Consider the following 17,894-nt stretch of genomic DNA (forward strand, 5'->3'; position numbering starts at 1 on the left):
CAGTCAGAGCTCTGTTGTTCCAAGACTAATTGCTGTGTATGACCTTGAGGAAATTTTGCAGAACCAGCTTACTAGAGACACAGGCATTAAGAGGAGCCACAAAACACACAACACACCACCTTTCAGACAGTTAGGGACCTTCATGAGTAGACTTCCTTTCCCTTGTAGTAATAGGGTGTTTTTTCCAGTCTTTTCCCTCTGCTTATTGTCTCCTTCCCCATGATTTCCCAACCTTTACTTCATTCAACACCTGTCCTTCTTATGTTCCTCCTTTCTGCCCCTAACTATGCCCCTACCATTGCAAGTTATCACAGAGTTTCACAGTTGCGGTCATTATGTTGACCCCTCTGCCTGTTTATTATAGCTTTTCTCTTTCCACTCCGTCTCATGTCTATTTACACTGCAAGCACTTCAGGATAAGGAGTGTCTTCCTAGGTTTATAACGAGTCTAACACAATGGATCCCAGTCATAGGTAATTTTTAGGCTACCATAATGATTAGTTAGGACAGTAAGTATTCAGTTGTTAGCCCTTCCAACAGTATTTCCTTGACTGTAAGAAGCATGGAATTAGAAAATTAGCTGACTTTTATGTTTTTTCAATTTACAACAGAGCTGTCTTTTGGTTTATTGTTGTTTTTTAAGTTCTTTTTTTATTATGAAATTTGTTGGCACAGCAGGTGTTGTAAATAATTTTGTAAATTGCCTACGGCTGTCTACATCATAACCTATGGCTGCATTATCAGATGATGAAAATAGACAACTCAAATGAGAAAGTGTTTAGAGATAAGTGAAATGTGAATTCTCCTGCCAATTGTTTTTGGTTGTTTTTTTTTTTTTCTTTTCTGTTCCATAGCACGAATTATCAAAACAAAACAGTGGTGTGAAATGCTTCCATGTTTAGAAGGAGAAGGCTGTGATTTGCTAATCAATAAATCAGGCTGGACCTGTACACAACCAGGAGGACGGATAAAGACAACCACGGTAGGTCACTTCTCTGTTCTATATTTCTTCAGTTTCTCATTCACTTTAGTTTATTGGGAAAAAAAAAGAGTGAGATTTCTGATTGTTTTTGAGCACAGATATGTAAAGTCTGTTGCCTTATAATTAAGATATGTACCCAAGTGTGCTTCCTGAAATACACAGCAATGTTATCACAAAGACAAGAAAAATGTGTAATTTCCACAGTTACTAAGAGTGGAAATTATATCAAGGTTTTCTTAAAAGGCACCAGTGGTTTAACTAAAATGTGTATTCAGCCTGAAGATAGTATCTTATTGCTTCACTGTACAAGAGTTTTCTTATGCTGAGGAAGTGTAGGGTATAAAAGTGAACACATGGTCTAGCAGGGTAAAAGAAAGCTTTCACTGGGAATTGGGGAGAAAATATTTTTGCTATTCCCACTGTACTGGAAAAGCAAGATGCACAAATAGATCTTTAATTTTCAGTGAGACAATCAGTGAGACCTATAGAAAACATAGTAAAAGAACCCTTCTTTCAGCTTCCTTTGGTCCTGTTTTGTTGGTAAACCCCTCAATTCTCTGATTTGGTGTTTTGGGGCACGAGCTTGTAGTGAAGCTGAGAGTATATACGACGGTAATACTTTCTAAGGCCTGTAATATATCAAACAGATTTCTAGAAAATGTTCTCAAATGCCAATAATTCTTTGACTTAAAAAATGGAAAAAAATCTGAAATGATATAATAGAGCAATATTCTGATAGCTTGCTAGACCTCTTGAAATGATTTTTCCCCCTATAATCTTTTTTTAGATTTACATGGATCTTGAGTATAATTTAAATAAGTGCAATTTCAAGAATATTTAGTCTTAAAAGTACTTATCAGTGAGGGCTAAATTAAGGCCCATGCAAAATTTCTCTGTCTGAGCAGGAGACAGACGCCAGTAGAAAACCTTTTATTGTTTTAGAATACCCATGTTTTTGAAAATTAACATGTTTTTCACTTTTTAAAAAAGAATGAAGATTTGATAGCGCTTTATGAGAAACTTACAAAACAAACTTTATGAATTGTGATCACTCTTTTGATGCTCCTGTGTTTACCAGGCATAATATTCACTATGGACAGGGCTGTAAAACTTAACTCAGTCTCTGAGGTCTTACTTAAATACTGTTTGCCTTTAGATCCTTTGCATTCAAGTTATGCAAGACTGACATAAAAAAACAAAGGAAGGAAATAAGTTTTTGAAACATTAATGCCAACTTTCAAGGGCAAGGCAACCTAATACAGTAACTTTGTCATACTTGAAATATTATCTTAAATCTCGTTAATTCAGGGGTATTTTCTGTCCCTGAGGTAAACAGAAAACCCATGTACTGTGACACATTGCCAGCTGTCATTATAGTACTTTATTTGATGTTTTATGCTAATGGCATGACTGAGTAATGCAAAGTAAGCATTCAGTATCTATCTTTAATGAAGTGATTCAGATATCCTTTCAGATTAAACACCAGAAGCCTGATTCTGAACTCTTACTTCTCTGTGTAGCTCTTCAATGCTATTGACATGAATGGAATGACTCATGATTTTGATTAACGTAAATGAAATCATAATCATGCACCATCAGAAAAATTAAGGCCATGACAAGTTTACTGTAATAAAACAGACTCTCCCCCACACAGAGACATCATTGTCATTGGTGAGGAGAGATTCTGCCAGAGAGCCAACTGTAGAACAGCTCTGAGCATAAGCCCTCATCTAACATCAAGCAGTCTCAAACAGTTGGTATCACACATGCAGACACACAACAAACACACAGTACTTTTCAGTCAAGCCAGACTAGCGACTCAGAATACTTAAAGAAGCACTGAATCCAGAAAGGGAAAGGGGAGAAAAGAAAAGGAAAAAAAAAAAAAAAAAGAAAAAAAAGAGCCCAAGAAACCCCAATCTGTAATACAGTATTACTAAAATATTAATAATAATAAAAAAATGTTCATTTGTTCTTTAGCCACTTTGTTGAAGGGTAATAGTTTCAGGAACTATGTTTTAGGATGACTCTACGAAGTGCATGACTGTGATTAAAAGAAAAGAAATTTTCTAACAGAAACACCAAGATACATTATTTACTGTGGCAGTACTCTTAGATCAACATCTGCTGATGCAGTCAAGTATTTTCTATTTCTGCTCGTAATGAATGCACCTGAGTTGCCAGGCCCATCATGGCATGTAAGTGTAACAGGAAGGAATTCTGGCTGGGAAGGGCCAGAAAAATGGCCACCGGGTAGTATGGGGAAATAAATGTCCAAACATATTGAATCAATTTTTATACAATAAATTTCTGTTATTAAGTAGAAATAATTCCTCACCACATCTCCAGCAACAGCCAGATTAGGTCCCTAATTTGTAAACTATCAGTTTTGTTAACACACATTTGTTAATCTAATATTTGCAGGCCTTTCCTGCTAATATTAGTTTGTATTTTGAAGATACTTGGCAGTAGGTCTTGCATTATCATAGAGGTAGTAGATCATGTAGCAGAGAAATCACTGTTTGGTAAATGCCGAGACAATAATTTGCCACCCATACTAAAGCCAGAACAGTATTGAACTCTGATGGACTGAGACTAGCTGTTGTGATAATACCAGCTTTCACACTGGTTCCAGGAGGTCGTGTAGAAGTGTAACTTTAAGTACTGGGTTTAGAAGTAGCATGTGGAAAGGTAGAACTAGTGGAGATCTTATGTAGGACAGGAGTTCCTTTTTATGTGAGAATATACTTTAGGACTCACAGTTAAATACGTTTCTACCAAAAAAAGGAAGAAATAGGATTCGTTTTCTGTAGATGGGTTTAACATTTAGTATTTTTTCTATGAAAATACCAAGCAAACAGCAAATGAAAATACCCATTGCTCCAAAGCAAAAGTGCAATTTCTGTAAATTGTTTGGAAAGCGCTGCTGCTGCTTTATGCTTTGTGTCAAAATTGTTTAGACTTCCTATGCAGAGCCAGATTTTTTCACTGCCTGGCACTTTTTGTGATCACCCCTGGAAATAATGCAACCAAATCAGAATTCTCTCCTCACATGGGTAGCAGTGTTTTATATCCATTTTGTGCTCACTTTGCACAGCTGTAAATGACTACACAAGGTGCAAGGCAAAGGAAAATCAGACTCAAAGTATACTCTAAATGGATCTGGATGTCACTTCTGCCCTGTCATCCTTTCTACAAGGTGTGAATGAACCAAAGATTTTTCATCTGCTAAGAGGCTTTTAGAATTGAGGATTGACTGGGCTAACTGCCAGTCTATGTATTAAGCAGCTGACTGTCAATACAAGGAAATAATATGGCAACTTGTAAAAGAAGATGGCAAGAGAATACTACACAATTGTTAGCACTTTCAACATACTAAGTACTTTCATGTAACAAATGTCTTTACGGTCACTTTAAAATCACCTGCCTTAAAAATTTCTTCTCCTTTTGCTATTCTCATTACTCTTTCAATTCTTTTTTTAAGAAAAAAAAAGAAGCTATATGATTTTTTAAAATAGTATGTAGTTTCAATAGTTCCAGAAGATATCCCTTTTTTTTTTTTTTTTAAGATATTGCTGAAGGGTCTGTCCATTTCATATTTCAAGTATAAAACTTGCCAGTGTATAGATGAGAAGATACACAATGTATTGGATTTACAGGGAAGATTAATTTTAGCACCAAAGTGTATATATGTTGTCAATGATCCATCACTCCCTAATTGTTACTTAATTAATTCCTTCTTCTACATGATGTGATTTCAATGCATGGAGCTTAACAGAACATTCATGCGCCAGTTCCTCAGTAGCTAACCTTTTAAAACCTTTGCAATTTTACTGCTAAATTAGCTGAAGTGGGAAATTAAGGAGTATGAAGAAGCTAAGAGAGAGCTCACAGTGGATAAAAGGTGTAATTACTCTGACATGGAGCTCAGTGCTTAGCTAGTAAAATTTACTAAGGATCTAGCTTCACCAAGGGACGTGACTTTCTTAATAGAGTTTACTTACACACAGAGCAACTTAGCATTCCTCACCATTAATATAAATGACATGCTGGCTGGGTTGGAAAGTCAATTTGTTCTTTACTCTGAAAAATACAATAGCTGTTTGTATTGGCTGCAATTTAAATCAAGATTTTTCTGCGGAGCTTTATCATACACACATGTATGATAAAGGTAACTCAGACAAAATGTACTGGTTTGCTTTTCATCACTGACTTACAAACAATGTGTTCTCATTCATACCATTACATTCAAAGTAAAAAGAAATATATATATGTTACATATTTGTAACATACTTGAGAATTTACTTTTTTTTAGACTGAAGACCAACTGGAAATGTCCTGAGGCCATGGTCTAGTGGTCTGAGCTTGGGACTGGGAGCCAGAAACTCCTGAGCTCTAATCCCGGCTCTGACAGTGACTCCCTCTGTGGCCTTGGGTAAGTCACTGAACCTCTCTGCCTCAGTTTCCCCAGCAATAAAAATAAGATTAACAATCATTAGCTACCTACCTTAGTGAATTTGGGAGTCCTGAGTTAATATTTTAAGAGGTTTAGAAATTCAGAATAACTTAAAAATAAAAATACTGTTATTTATAAATGTCCTTCCTTATTGGTGATATTCATGTTGTTGCTAGATATTCACATAACCCTGGCATTCCTGTACCTAGCCTCACCTACATCCCAGCTCTGAATGTTTCTAAATGTGCATTTCACATCTCCACAGGTCAGCTGATTTTATTTGGTTAAGCTGGTTTTGGAAGTTTTTTGACATCCCACCAGTTCTAGTTCCATGTCATTCCAGGACACAATGCCCACCAAAATAAGCTTTCAGGCAGCACCAAATTATTACAGTGGAATGATGCAGGCATGCATGCCATGCCAAATTAATTTTCCCTCTTCCCCTTGGTCAGAAGTGGTCCACTGATGAAACAGATACATTAAATCCACTTGTCAGCAGTTCATCTACCTAGTTCCCTCACTGTCCAAACTGTAACAAGAACACTACATACAGACCAAGATTACAGAGGTTATTTTTCAGGAGGCTGGTGTATCCCATCATCCCAATCCAAAGAATAGCTTTTAGAAACAAGCAGGAAGTTATGATCCTGAATTTTCCATCATTCATAGCCAAGACTGTTGGGGAATCAGAATCTTTGTCTATATTTAAGTTACGGCACCTGGAGTACATCCTTGCTTCAAAGTCCATATACGTGCACAATTGTGATTCCCAATGTCTTCTCTGTCTTCTCTTTTTCTGTGTGGCCCTCTTCATGATGGCATGCCTGCCACTGCCTTGTGAGAGATCTTAGCAGCAGCAGAAAGGGCTCTCAAAAATACACTTACGTGGTGAAATAGATCATTAACTGAGCCTGATTCTCTTGCAGATCATCCTTAGCCATGCTGGCTCTGAATTTCTTGTTAGATTTCTAGAAATCTGGTTTAAGAAAATCACTATCCTTATTGTCACTAAGAAACACCTGTACTCTTAACTCCTGCTGTCAGCCAGTTAGAGCTTCATGAGCTCTGAGTCCATTGCTGTGTCAGTAGGGTGATCCTGAAATTGCTATTTTAATAAAGTTTTCTGAGACCACTACCATGTAATTGGAAGCTAGCCTGAAATACCTTTTATCTGTAAAAACATTTTTATGTTCTACTTTTATATTTACCTACCAAGTTGAGAAAGGGTAGAACATGAACATTTTCTGCAGAATATGTTCTGCAGATATTGTTAAGGTCAAAAAGTCATGATATTTGGATGTGTTACTGTACATATGAACTACCAGAACTAGGTTACTCGTAATTAACATCTCATTCTGCTGTAGCTGCATATCTCCAGGATCAGTCCTAGTCATGGTCTAGTGCTTTAACTAACCGTTCTAATATTTTTTTAAGTTGATATTCTTCTCAGTAGTGCTACCATTAATAATGAGAGAAAATACCAATTCTTGATGTGCCATAGCCATGTGCTTCAGTGTATACTCTATAGATTTGTACCCCAAGGCCTAGATTCACCCTGTTATTTATTGCCATGGCTTTTAAGAGATTTGTGTGCTCCACTGCTGTAATTGTTTACAAAAGGTATCATAATTGACAAATGGGTCATCATTGTAGTACCAGAACGAGATTCCTTTCTGTTAATTTCCGAGCAAGTTAGCATGTTAGTTGGATGTTTTAAGTCTCAGAGAGGTTAAAAGTCATGTTTCTACTTCTTGTGTTAGAAATTAATAGTAGCTCAAGACAAGCACACAAGTAGAGTGGTGGGATGGTCTTTGTGGCCCCATGTGTTAACATGTGCACTGAGGAAGCTAAAAAGAAATAAAATCCTCATGAAGCTGAAGAACCTAGAGTGGGGCCATGCTATTGGTTCATAATATGCAAGCTCTCTTGCATATTAATACTGCTTCAACTAGTACAGTCTCTTCAAAGCTGTGTACTCCTTTGTCATACCAATGTACTGAAACCCACCCATTCTATTCTCCATCATCCTTATCAAAATACACTTCTTTGTGGCAAATAACTGATCTTCAAGTCCTAAATCCAAAATGCTAGCAAAGGTTTTGCAGTTTTTGTAGACTTCATGTTGAAAGGAGCTGGCAGAAACTTGAAGAACCACCTTAAAGAGATTAGGTGCCGCCTTCTGTCCTCAGTGCCGAATAGTGGTTCTACTGATGTTCAGTGATTCGCACTGCATGAAAAGAGACCACAGTTTACTCCAAGAATAACTTGGAGTAAAATGTCTAAGTTGAAATCATATTTTGTTAACATCTCAAATAATTCCATGGAAGAAAATAGGGAAACATAGGTTTTGTTCATCTCTTTCAGAACACATATTTTCAGATTTTAATGGGGAATTATAAATAGCCTTATGTTTCCTTGTGCTTTGTAACGTTACAGAAAATATGAATACCCATTTCTGCAGAGACTATTTTAAATATATTGCAATCCCTGTACAAATAAATAAACAAACTCCATTTTCAGACAGCTAAGATTTCCAAAGATATCTTTTCTTTCAGGAATCCTTTTTCTTAACTCATATTCATATTGGGAGGTTGCTTCTAGCATTCAGTCCTGTCTTACTATGCTAACTTAGAGACAGAACAGATTTAGATCCAGTGAGGTAAAACTGGTTTACTGATTAATGCTTAGGGAGAATTTTTCTTTGTGATATAGGTTAATCTATATTTAAAACCAGTTAGTTCACTGTAAAATGAGCTACATTCTGATCTATTTGAGGTCCAAACTGTCACTTTGAGTAAGTAAACAAAAGCAGATTCTACCCCAGGCAATAAGCTTCCAATCATCTATTTCATGGTTTTGTGGAATAAATCCTGTTTTCAGTAAAAAAAACACCAAAAACTGCATGGGTTGTTTTTATTTTTTCTATACTTTGGAACCAGAGTTCTGAAATGCAAATAAAACTGCATCTGTAACTTGGGGAGTTCATTGACTACTATGTCATAGTGTGAACCCACCCGACAAATTGTAGACACTAAAAATCTTCAAGTGTATACAAAACTTGAAAAGCTGAATTATAAGGAATGCCTAAATTGTTAAGTTCATCCTGATTATAAAAAAAAAAAAATTCTTTCCAAATTCCATAATTTTCCAGTACATCAGTAAAAAATATATTTTTTTATATGGGGTAAGATTCTCATCAATTTCCTCAAAAACAAAAAAAAGAACCTGAGTTTTAAAAATGGAAGGCCCAGGGCATAGACAATTGAGATCTATAATGGATCATTCAGGTCTCTGAGTGGGAAAATTACAGGCCCATCAAAGACCTGATGTGAAGAGGCTGATACTAGATTCTTTTACTATTGTTTAACACCTTAGTCATCATTTACATTTACATAGGCCTTTCCAAATACTGAAATAGCATTGTAACTGGTCTAAGAAATTAACGTGTTAAGAATTAGTACATTAATAAACTGAGATCGACAAAAGGGGAACAAGAAGAGTTAAACCACGTTCACATTAGTAATGGTAGTATTGGGTCTTTTTGCATTTTGACAATTCTTAGCATAACAGATAAACATCCTAAATGGGATTTAGTTTCCTCAACTTATCATTTTAATATATTCAGATACTTAAGGCTATTGAAGGCATCTTGCACAGGGTGAGCATAAATGACACAGAACCTATAGACCAGTGCTGTTGTAGGGTGGCAGCTGGAAGCCATGCAGGAGATGCTAGTTCAGTAGCTGCCTGTGTTAAGCACCTAAATCTTATTCCTCATCTGCTAAACCAGACAATTTGGTACAGTGCTGCCCAATCCTACTGTGTATGCTTCATGATAGATTGACACTGTTTGAAGGTTCTGATTTCTTGCATGAATATGAGAAAATCAATTTTCATTTAATAAGTGATTGCAAAGAGAGACTATCTGAGGAAACAACCCTGAAGATTACTTCTGCGATTTCTTGATTCGCTGTAAGTAGCACAACACACTGTTCGTAAGGAGTGATTCAATAGGTGCTATATGCTATGTAGTTGAACTGAAGGGCACTACAGGATGCATTGTACATGTGGAAGAAAAAATAGATTTGATAATGCAAACAAGGAAGAAAGCTGGAAAAGACAAGACACAAGTTGAGTATATAGTTTGAATCATGTTTTTTGTGAGCATGTAATGGAAAACTATGAAGGTTGGAAACCAGTATGTCACATGAACATCAAGAATTTAAAATGATGCTAAAATTATTACGCACCCATTTCGCACAATGAGAATGTTCATGGTACAAGTGTTAGAAGATGAAGGTGTTGCACATGTATATCCATTTTGGAACATTTCTTTTTTAAGAATACCCCCAAAGATTTCTTTTAAATCATGCAGAGCAAGCTAGAATTCTTGGACTGAATAAAACAAGCAGTGAATAAAGAAAAGTAAAGAGGCGTTATAGTACAGGGATTTTTATAATACTTTTGAGACATTATTTCTTAAAATCGTACTTGAAAATTAATTCAGAAAGGCCTGTCACATTGAAAACTGCCATTTCAACAAGGTACTGATGGAGGATCTGTGAACAGCACATAATAACAGTTAACAAGAGTGTATTGATCTAGGTTAAGGTGGCCCAGGAAGTGGCAGATTCGTGAAAGGTCTAATGTTATTTTATTAAGAATGGTTTCAAAAGCATGAAAGATGTTAAGCTTTTAAGTGTTATTGAAAATCTGTGGAAGGCAGGCACATAACAGACATTTCTGTTTTCCAATATTCCCCTGCTATATTTTCATTAAGCATCTGGAATAGAGCTCTGATACTTAGTAGCATTATGTCTACACACAAGTTTCTTCACCGTGGGAGCAGGCCTAAAGGATAAGGTTGCCTGTTTTTCAATCTAGTTAACTCCTGCCTGTGAGACTTTATTCTCACCTACTCCTCCTGTTCACTTCCATATCAGCATGCTAGGCTATGCAGAAAGACAATTCAGTTTACAGAGTCATGGTAAAGTGATAGGGCAAAGCTTGGGCTATTCCTGTGTTTCATTAGAGATTAGCAGTCCCATTACATGGCTGAGAGGAGGTTGAAAGCGCACAAAACTGGCTGGTCTTTGATCCAAATAAAACCAGGCAAGGGTGGGGCAGTAAAATCAAACAGCAAAATATAGAGGAATAGGAACTTTTCTTTCAGCTGGCAGTGCAGTTTCACGGTAGCCTAAACCAATCTAAATCCAGACTGCCCCAGTCCCATTCTCCTACTCCACTCAGTCTGTATATGCCTGACCTCTGTTTCGGGCAGGCACTAAGTGCCAAAAAGGCATCACTTTTTGCCAGGTTAGTTTTCAGCTGCATCAGCTTCTGATTACAATACTGCAGATTAACCCAGAGTAACGCAGATACAGAGGGGTTTAAATTATTCTCGGCCAAAACCTATGGGGAATGTCTGCCTTTAGTACGTAGTTCCAATGCCTGTTGGGCCATAAACGACTGCTGCTGGATACCTAGTTAGTTTTTTCAACTACCATTGCTACTCTTCCCCATTTGCACTTATCAAAGAATTCTAAAAGTTGCCTCTGAGGTGCAGACAAAGCATATGAAATACAACCCTTATATGAAATACACTGGTATACCCTACATGAAGGGGATAAGATATTTGAAAGCCCATGTCCTAAACTGTGAAAGATGGTGTACTTTTCTGGAGTGAGGATTTTAAAGGTAACCTCTCTACTCTCTAATACACTTCCCCGTTTACATTAAAGCATTTATAAGGCCATACATCACAATTCTAAATTTGTATAATGTCCCTCTGTGAATAATGTGGTGACAGACTGATTTCTGGAGAAATATTTATTCCTAGATATTGGACATCTCTAGGTACAGTAAAGAAATCTGGACTTCACCTAAGACTGAAAGATATTCCCTTAAGGAAATAATTTTGATGGTTGGAAAGGAAGCAGGATATTGCTGTGGGGAAATTCTTTTGGAGGAACATTCCTGAGACCTAGCTGGACATGTGATAATACAGCCAAAACCAGCTTGCAAGAAGCCAGTTCTGACCAGTGAGTCATAAAAATAAAAGGGGGATGCAGGGGGGGAAGCATGGTATCAGTGAAAATTAAGTATTTAACCTCTGTGAGTAGCTAAAAAGAAGTTGGCTGAGATCTGCAGGGCTTGAGTGTGTTGTAAATTTTGGAGGCCAAATGCAAATAACAATTAAGACCCTAAATCTTGTGATAGGGGCCAAACTTAGGAAGGTAATGCACTTAGGGAGGGAAGCATGTAGGCCCAGTATGGTGCTTTCTTTAGTACCCGAGATCCATATCAACCCAGCAGAGATCAAGGAAACAAGATAAAGACATTCACAGAGGATCCACACAGCATCTAGAGTAAGTTGCCACACTACTCCACAAATCACACTACCTGCCAGACTGGGGCATATCCCAGGTGAGGCCCCTTTGTAGTCCTTTGGGAAACTCTTGTGCAGAAAGCATTCTAGACTGATGGGTCCAGATGGCAAAAATAAGTAAAAAGGAACATGAGTTTGTGGCCTAATAAGAAGGGGACTCCTCTGAGCAAGAAGGAAGCACTGAGTACTGATCCCATGCTGGATTCACAGTTGTACAGGTGACTTAAACATGGTTTGAGCATTAGTAGCAGACTAGGAGTCCTCTGGGGACTCAGGCATATTTTAGGTGCTGAAACACTCATTTCATATAGTGTTAGAGCTTATTCATTTTGCTTCTCAAACCAATGTATTTCTGAATAACTCTGGAACTTTTCAGGCATTTATGAATCTTTGTGTCCTCTTCTGTCTGCCCCCCAAATTATTTTACTTCAATTTGCCTTGGGTGGAAGTTTGGCAACTAGAGTCTGACTTAGTTAAGGCTTAAATGGAATTTAAAAGAAGGATACCCATAAAGGTTGAAAGATAATGTAAAAATCCCTGAAGGAGCTAAAATGTAACTGATGATAGCTCCTGTGAAAATGTAGGTAAAACACATCCTAATCCCACAGACAGATCAAATAACAACCAAACACGTGCAGAATTGTCTGTGTAGAGTTACATAAAGCATAAAACTTTGTTGAACTGACCGAAATGGTGGCTAATAGGCGAGACAGAGATGAAGCCAGTAACAACCCATGACTAACTCAACATTGTAAAATCATAGAGGAAGAGGAAGCATATAAGGTGGCCTGCAGAGATGAAAGTATGGATAGAGTAAAATTTAGGAGAAAAAGAATTAGCACTTCAGTCTATTAGGCTGTGGAATAGTTTCTCAGAGCTGGAAACTCCAACAATTGTTCAGTTCAAAGCTGGCTTGGACAAAGACCTAGAAAGAATACTGTGGGGATCAGTCTTGTAGTGGAAGGATATGAAATAGATTAACTGTTTGGTCTTTACCAGCTCTAATGTTCTGATTATTTTTTAACCATCTTTAAAAAAGCCATATTGGAATAACTCATAAACCATATGAGGGGAAGAGTTGTGATACTCTGAGATTGCTTTTAGTCATAAGGCAGACTCAATTTTTCTCACAGAGATTAGTTGTCTGTTCAACCAGACGTACACTGGTCACAGAAACTGTCATTGAATTGTGCTGTGGAGTAATATTTCATCTTCTTTTATGTGACTGAAAGGGTATGGATAGATGGATGGTAGGGTTCATTTCAGTATTACATCAGTCTTATGCATCCTGTAGCCAGAATTAGGCCTTCAGTAGAATAAGTCTATGATCGCAGCAAGTTTGGACTTAGCAGTAAAAAACATGCAGAGTCAAGTCTTTAAATAGAAAGTTGAGGGTGTCCCCACTAAATTGCAGGAAACGGAATACACACTGATGTGGGAGATGTTCCCTTAAGGCAGAATGAACTCACTTCCTATATCCTTGAAATCATTAACAATAATAAAATGATCAACTGATTACTTTGAAATAAAGTGAGAATCAGTAAATCTCCACATGGGCCAGTATCCCTGAGGGCTTCATCATGTTGTTCTTTTTCTTCCTACGTCTTTTCCTTTTTTCCTCATGAAGTCCTGAGAATCTCTTTTGAGAGTGGTTTTTTCCCTTACAGAACAATTCTTATAATTGTTCCAGCCACAAAGGAATTATACAATCTGTGGCGTGGCAATATCAAATATGTAAAAAGAAAAAAAAAAAAGTTGTCAGGGTTATGGGAAGACTGATACTTAGTTCTTATAACAGCAGAGGTAGCCTTTTGAATCCTTTTCCCTCTAGATAGCCCTTACAGGATTTTTGTCACCGATTTGAAAGACACTTTAGGCTAGATGGGGTGAGGTTGAATGGTGGTGTTTATCATGCTTAATCACTGATATATTTTAATGAAGGATAGTATTTTGCAGACTTCTGAGGTAAATTATTGTCTTCCATATGAAGTGAGTCATACAACTGAAGGTGCATTTAGTGGCCTAGGTGGTGTCTTAAGGAATGGTACTAACTCAGGTATAGGTATTACTGTAGTTGAGAGGTGTGCAGGGCTGCTTTAGGTGAAGAGGGCACATCCTCCTTCTGTAACATCCTCTAGAAGTTTGACACACAGCTCTAGCATGGGAAAGATCAGGTGCAAGCCAATTATATGAGTTTTTCACTTTGTCTGTGAGAATTGACACACCTGGGGCTTGGACGAGGACATCAATTATATGATGATATTTCCTTCTGAGAAATGTGAATTTTTAATTGAATTCATAACTAGGCACAGCCTAAGTGTCTGAGCCAAGGACATGAGCAAATGTGCCCAGCTTTATTATCCAGCTAGAGGAGTAGGTGCCTATAGAGATCTCCACCAGGACATTGAATTTTCTGTCCCCAGTGGCTACGTAGACAGGTTAGGTATTTCCAGAAGACAATGAAATATCTTCAGGCTGGTTTTTATCCAGAGTCAATATAAAAATACATATATTTTTCATGGAGAGAGGTCTGTTCTGTTCTGTTCTGTTCCCTGATGAGTGTCAACTACTGGGCTTGGACAGACTATCCTGTCTCTTCTCCATGGGACTTCAAGATTTGCTGCACAGTGGTTTAGCTTTTGGAAGAGGAGTGAAAAATAGCCTCATTTGAGGTATTTGCCTGGTGGTCATCGCATTTTCCTGGAATGCTGGAACTGGGGATTCAATCCCCTTTGCCATGAATAGGCCTAGATGCATCCTAGATGAATGGTCTAACTACCAGACTGAATGCAAAAGATGGATGGCCCTGTTGTCATCATCCTTGGTTGAGGTACAGCCATGTCTTTCCTGACTCCTCCTGGTGGTTTAGCCAGACTTCATATTCTTGTCCGCCTAAATCTGGAGGATAGCAGAGGGGCCTTAGTCTAGAAAGGCAGATATCCATCTCCTCAGAATACACACTTCTAAGCATGCATTACCAATGAAAATTTTTAATTTCATTAAAATGCAAATTTCATACTAACTTCAGAGATATCTAATAAATATAAATTGTAAAAGACATGCAAATTAAAAGATGGGATTTGACAGGTTTAGATGTTTATGACCTAACTTAAGGTTTTAACGGCTTGCCTTATCCTTTCATATTACTTGTCAAGTGATCATTGCAGAGATTTTTTCCAAGACACTTGAAATTTTTCCATAGTAAGTTACTATCTGTGGAAGAAGAACTTGGAGCCATTAGGGAATTTGAACCCAGGCTGTGGCATATCTTGGCTACTGCAGGCAATCCAGAGGATCAGATTTAGCCATATAACACTGGAGTAAGCGTGTTCAGTGGAGGCTGGGGGAGTGATGCAAAATGCATTTGAGGGAGGCAGATTCCAAACATTTAGGTTTGATGTCTAGCTTTATTTTTATAGTCACATTTTATGTCCTTATTTTAAGTCAAATCATCCCCTGGTGCTCTCATTCCCGGAAACAATTTGACCTGGAGGAGGACAGCTTTGCTTTCACCTCCATTTCATTTGTTGTTTGTGAAGGGAGATTAAGTGCATACTTGCACTTTTTAGGTATGGGAATCATCCCATTTTTCAGTAGGCTGTGGTTTTTTTCCTTTGCGAACTGCTGTCTTCTCTTTCTTCTCATTCCTGATGTAACTAACTCTACTGAAATAAATGCTAATACATTGAGAATAAATGCGTGTGTTTATATAATAATGCTAGATAGTAGGTCCTCTAATTACAATATGAATGCTTTGTCAAATGGCTGTTTTTCATCAGTAATCTCTTCATCCTTCTTAATAACTGATAAAAAAATATAAGACCACTGGCAGATGTTTAAAATTGTATTAGTAAGTCAAGCCAAGAGTACTTTGGTAGCATACTCTGCAGCTGTTCTGCTCAAGGGAGTGTGAAAATGTCCCTACCTGCATTACTGAAATAGCCACACTGTTCTGATGGCTTGTCATGTGAGTATTATGAGATCAATATATATACTTAGTAATGCAGAAATCCACTCCCATTCAACCCCGCGAAGTAATATTTTATTTTTCATTTAGGAAAATCAAAAGAAAACTGGGCCAAAAACATCCTCTTACTGTATGTTTTGTGCCAAGCTTTTATTTGTTTTTGATTCAACATAGAAAATAAAACTCTAACTCTAACAAAAGAATAGATATGTTGTCTCTTTAATGGTGAACTTGAAGGAAATAAAGGGAACTGACAAAATCACATTCTTTGCAATATAGACATTTTAATGAAAGTTAGAAATGCAGGATTTTATAATGCTTTTATAAGAAATGAGGAAGGAGGCACATATTTTTAAATGTGCCAAATTAATGAACTTTAAAATGAAACAAAAAATATTGGAGAATCTTCCAAAGTGTTGCAGAAGTTGCTGACAAGGCAGTCTATATTTGAGTGTTGTTCCTATTGGAAGATACAGTACTGAGCATATTTGTCAGCTCTTAACAAAATTACTGAAGTACAGGGAATTTGCATAGACATAACACAATTTTTGTAAGAAAAACAAAAAAATAGACACACACAAAACATCTGCCATATAAATGTTTGTATTCATACAAACAATTCTGCCATGAAACCAAGCATTGCATAAAAATTTGGCACCATAGCTTAGAAAAGTGCTGTAGCTACGTTGTAAAAAGTGAAATATCTGCACAGCAGGGTTTATATGACTTTTCAAAGAAATCTTCATTACAGTGTTATAAAGCTTAACCAAAATCACATAATCTGAATGAAAAAAAAAGGCAAAAAACCAAACCCACACTTATTTGCAGTTACCAGATGTAAAAACTATTTCTTTAATATGTGTTATGTACAAATTCAAGTGCGTGGTTTAGTTGTAAGGTTGTCCTGTTAACTGTGGGACTAATGAAGCAGTAGTCTTTATTCCCTGCAATCGTGACTAGTTTTCCTTCATGTCACACAATACTCCCAAGACCCTCAGCCCTTCTCAGAACCTGCAAATGCCTCTGGTTCTCTTCTGTGTCCCGTGCCTCCCCTCCCTACTATATCCTGTGCTCCTTCCCTCCTAGAAAATCCCACTGATACCCTATCTGTCATTTTTGGCCTGCTGGCAGTAAGAGCAGGCAGTTTGTGCTGCCTGACCATCCAGCTGCAGTCCTTCCCACATTAAGAGCATCAATAAGCATTAATTTGTCATTAGTAATTTTTTTACTCTGCCCTATTGTTGTGGTTTAACCCCACCTGGCAACTAAGCACCACGCAGCTGCTCGCTGACTCTCCCCCGCGGTGGGGTGGGGGAGAGAATCGGGAGAGTAAAAGTGAGAAAATTCGTGGCTTGAGGTAAAGACAGTTTAATAGGTAAAGCAAAGCAAAAGTCGAGCACACAAGCAAAGCAAACCAAGGAATCCATTCCCCACTTCCCATGGGCAGGCAGGAGTTCAGCCATCTCCAGGAAAGCAGGGCTCCATCACACCTAACGGTGACTTAGGAAGACAAACGCCATCACTCCGAACGTCCCCCCCTTCCTTCTTCTTCCCCCAGATATATATGCTGAGCACGACGTCCTATGGTCTGGGATACCCCTCTGGTCAGTTGGGGTCAGCTGTCCCGGCTGTGTCCCCTCCCAACTCCTTGTGCCCCCCCAGCCTCCTGCTGGTGGGGTGGGGTGAGGAGCAGAAAAGCCTTTGGCTCTGGGTAAGCCCTGCTCAGCAGTAGCGAAAACATCCCTGTGTTATCAACACTGTTTTCAGCATAAATCCAAAATATAGCCCCATACTAGCTACTATGAAGAAAATTAACTATCCCAGCCAAAACCAGCACACCTATTGTCAACCTTTTAAACTTTCAGGGACTTACTGTTTTTGAAATCTCTATCAAATTTAGTTGAAAGTGGTCTGCAGACTCAAAAGTTAAGTTTGAGAAGGGACTATTAAACCTCATGATGAGAAACCAGGTTAGCAGTGTTAAGTAATAAAGTTAGTGTGTTATTTTTGATGTTTTCAGACTGATTTTTATTGATCGATTTTTTACGTATCACATGTTTTTAGTCCAAAGTTGTCACAGCTTTGCTGACAAAATGATGCA

At 37.7% G+C, this 17,894-nt stretch overlaps 1 protein-coding gene across 8 annotated transcripts in view; it reads left to right on the top strand.

Moving 5' to 3' along the window:
• The window catches only part of TAFA5 (TAFA chemokine like family member 5), a 434,888-nt gene that overhangs the window by 353,042 nt on the left and 63,952 nt on the right, over nucleotides 1-17,894 (top strand). For 6 of the 8 annotated variants that reach the window (XR_011327762.1, XM_069801904.1, XM_069801906.1 and 3 more), the window contains one exon: nucleotides 855-982. Coding sequence is in view for 5 of the 8 variants with exons in the window: in XM_069801904.1 (XP_069658005.1) it covers nucleotides 855-982 (128 nt within the window). In the remaining 3 variants the exon portion in view is untranslated. Of the gene's footprint in view, nucleotides 1-854; nucleotides 983-5,297; nucleotides 5,418-17,894 lie in introns of all 8 variants that reach the window. The other 2 variants (XR_011327760.1, XR_011327761.1) reach the window with 1 other exon arrangement.

The sequence above is a fragment of the Haliaeetus albicilla genome, chromosome 14 (assembly GCF_947461875.1).
Source record: "Haliaeetus albicilla chromosome 14, bHalAlb1.1, whole genome shotgun sequence".
In the NCBI taxonomy this organism is placed as follows: domain Eukaryota; kingdom Metazoa; phylum Chordata; class Aves; order Accipitriformes; family Accipitridae; genus Haliaeetus; species Haliaeetus albicilla.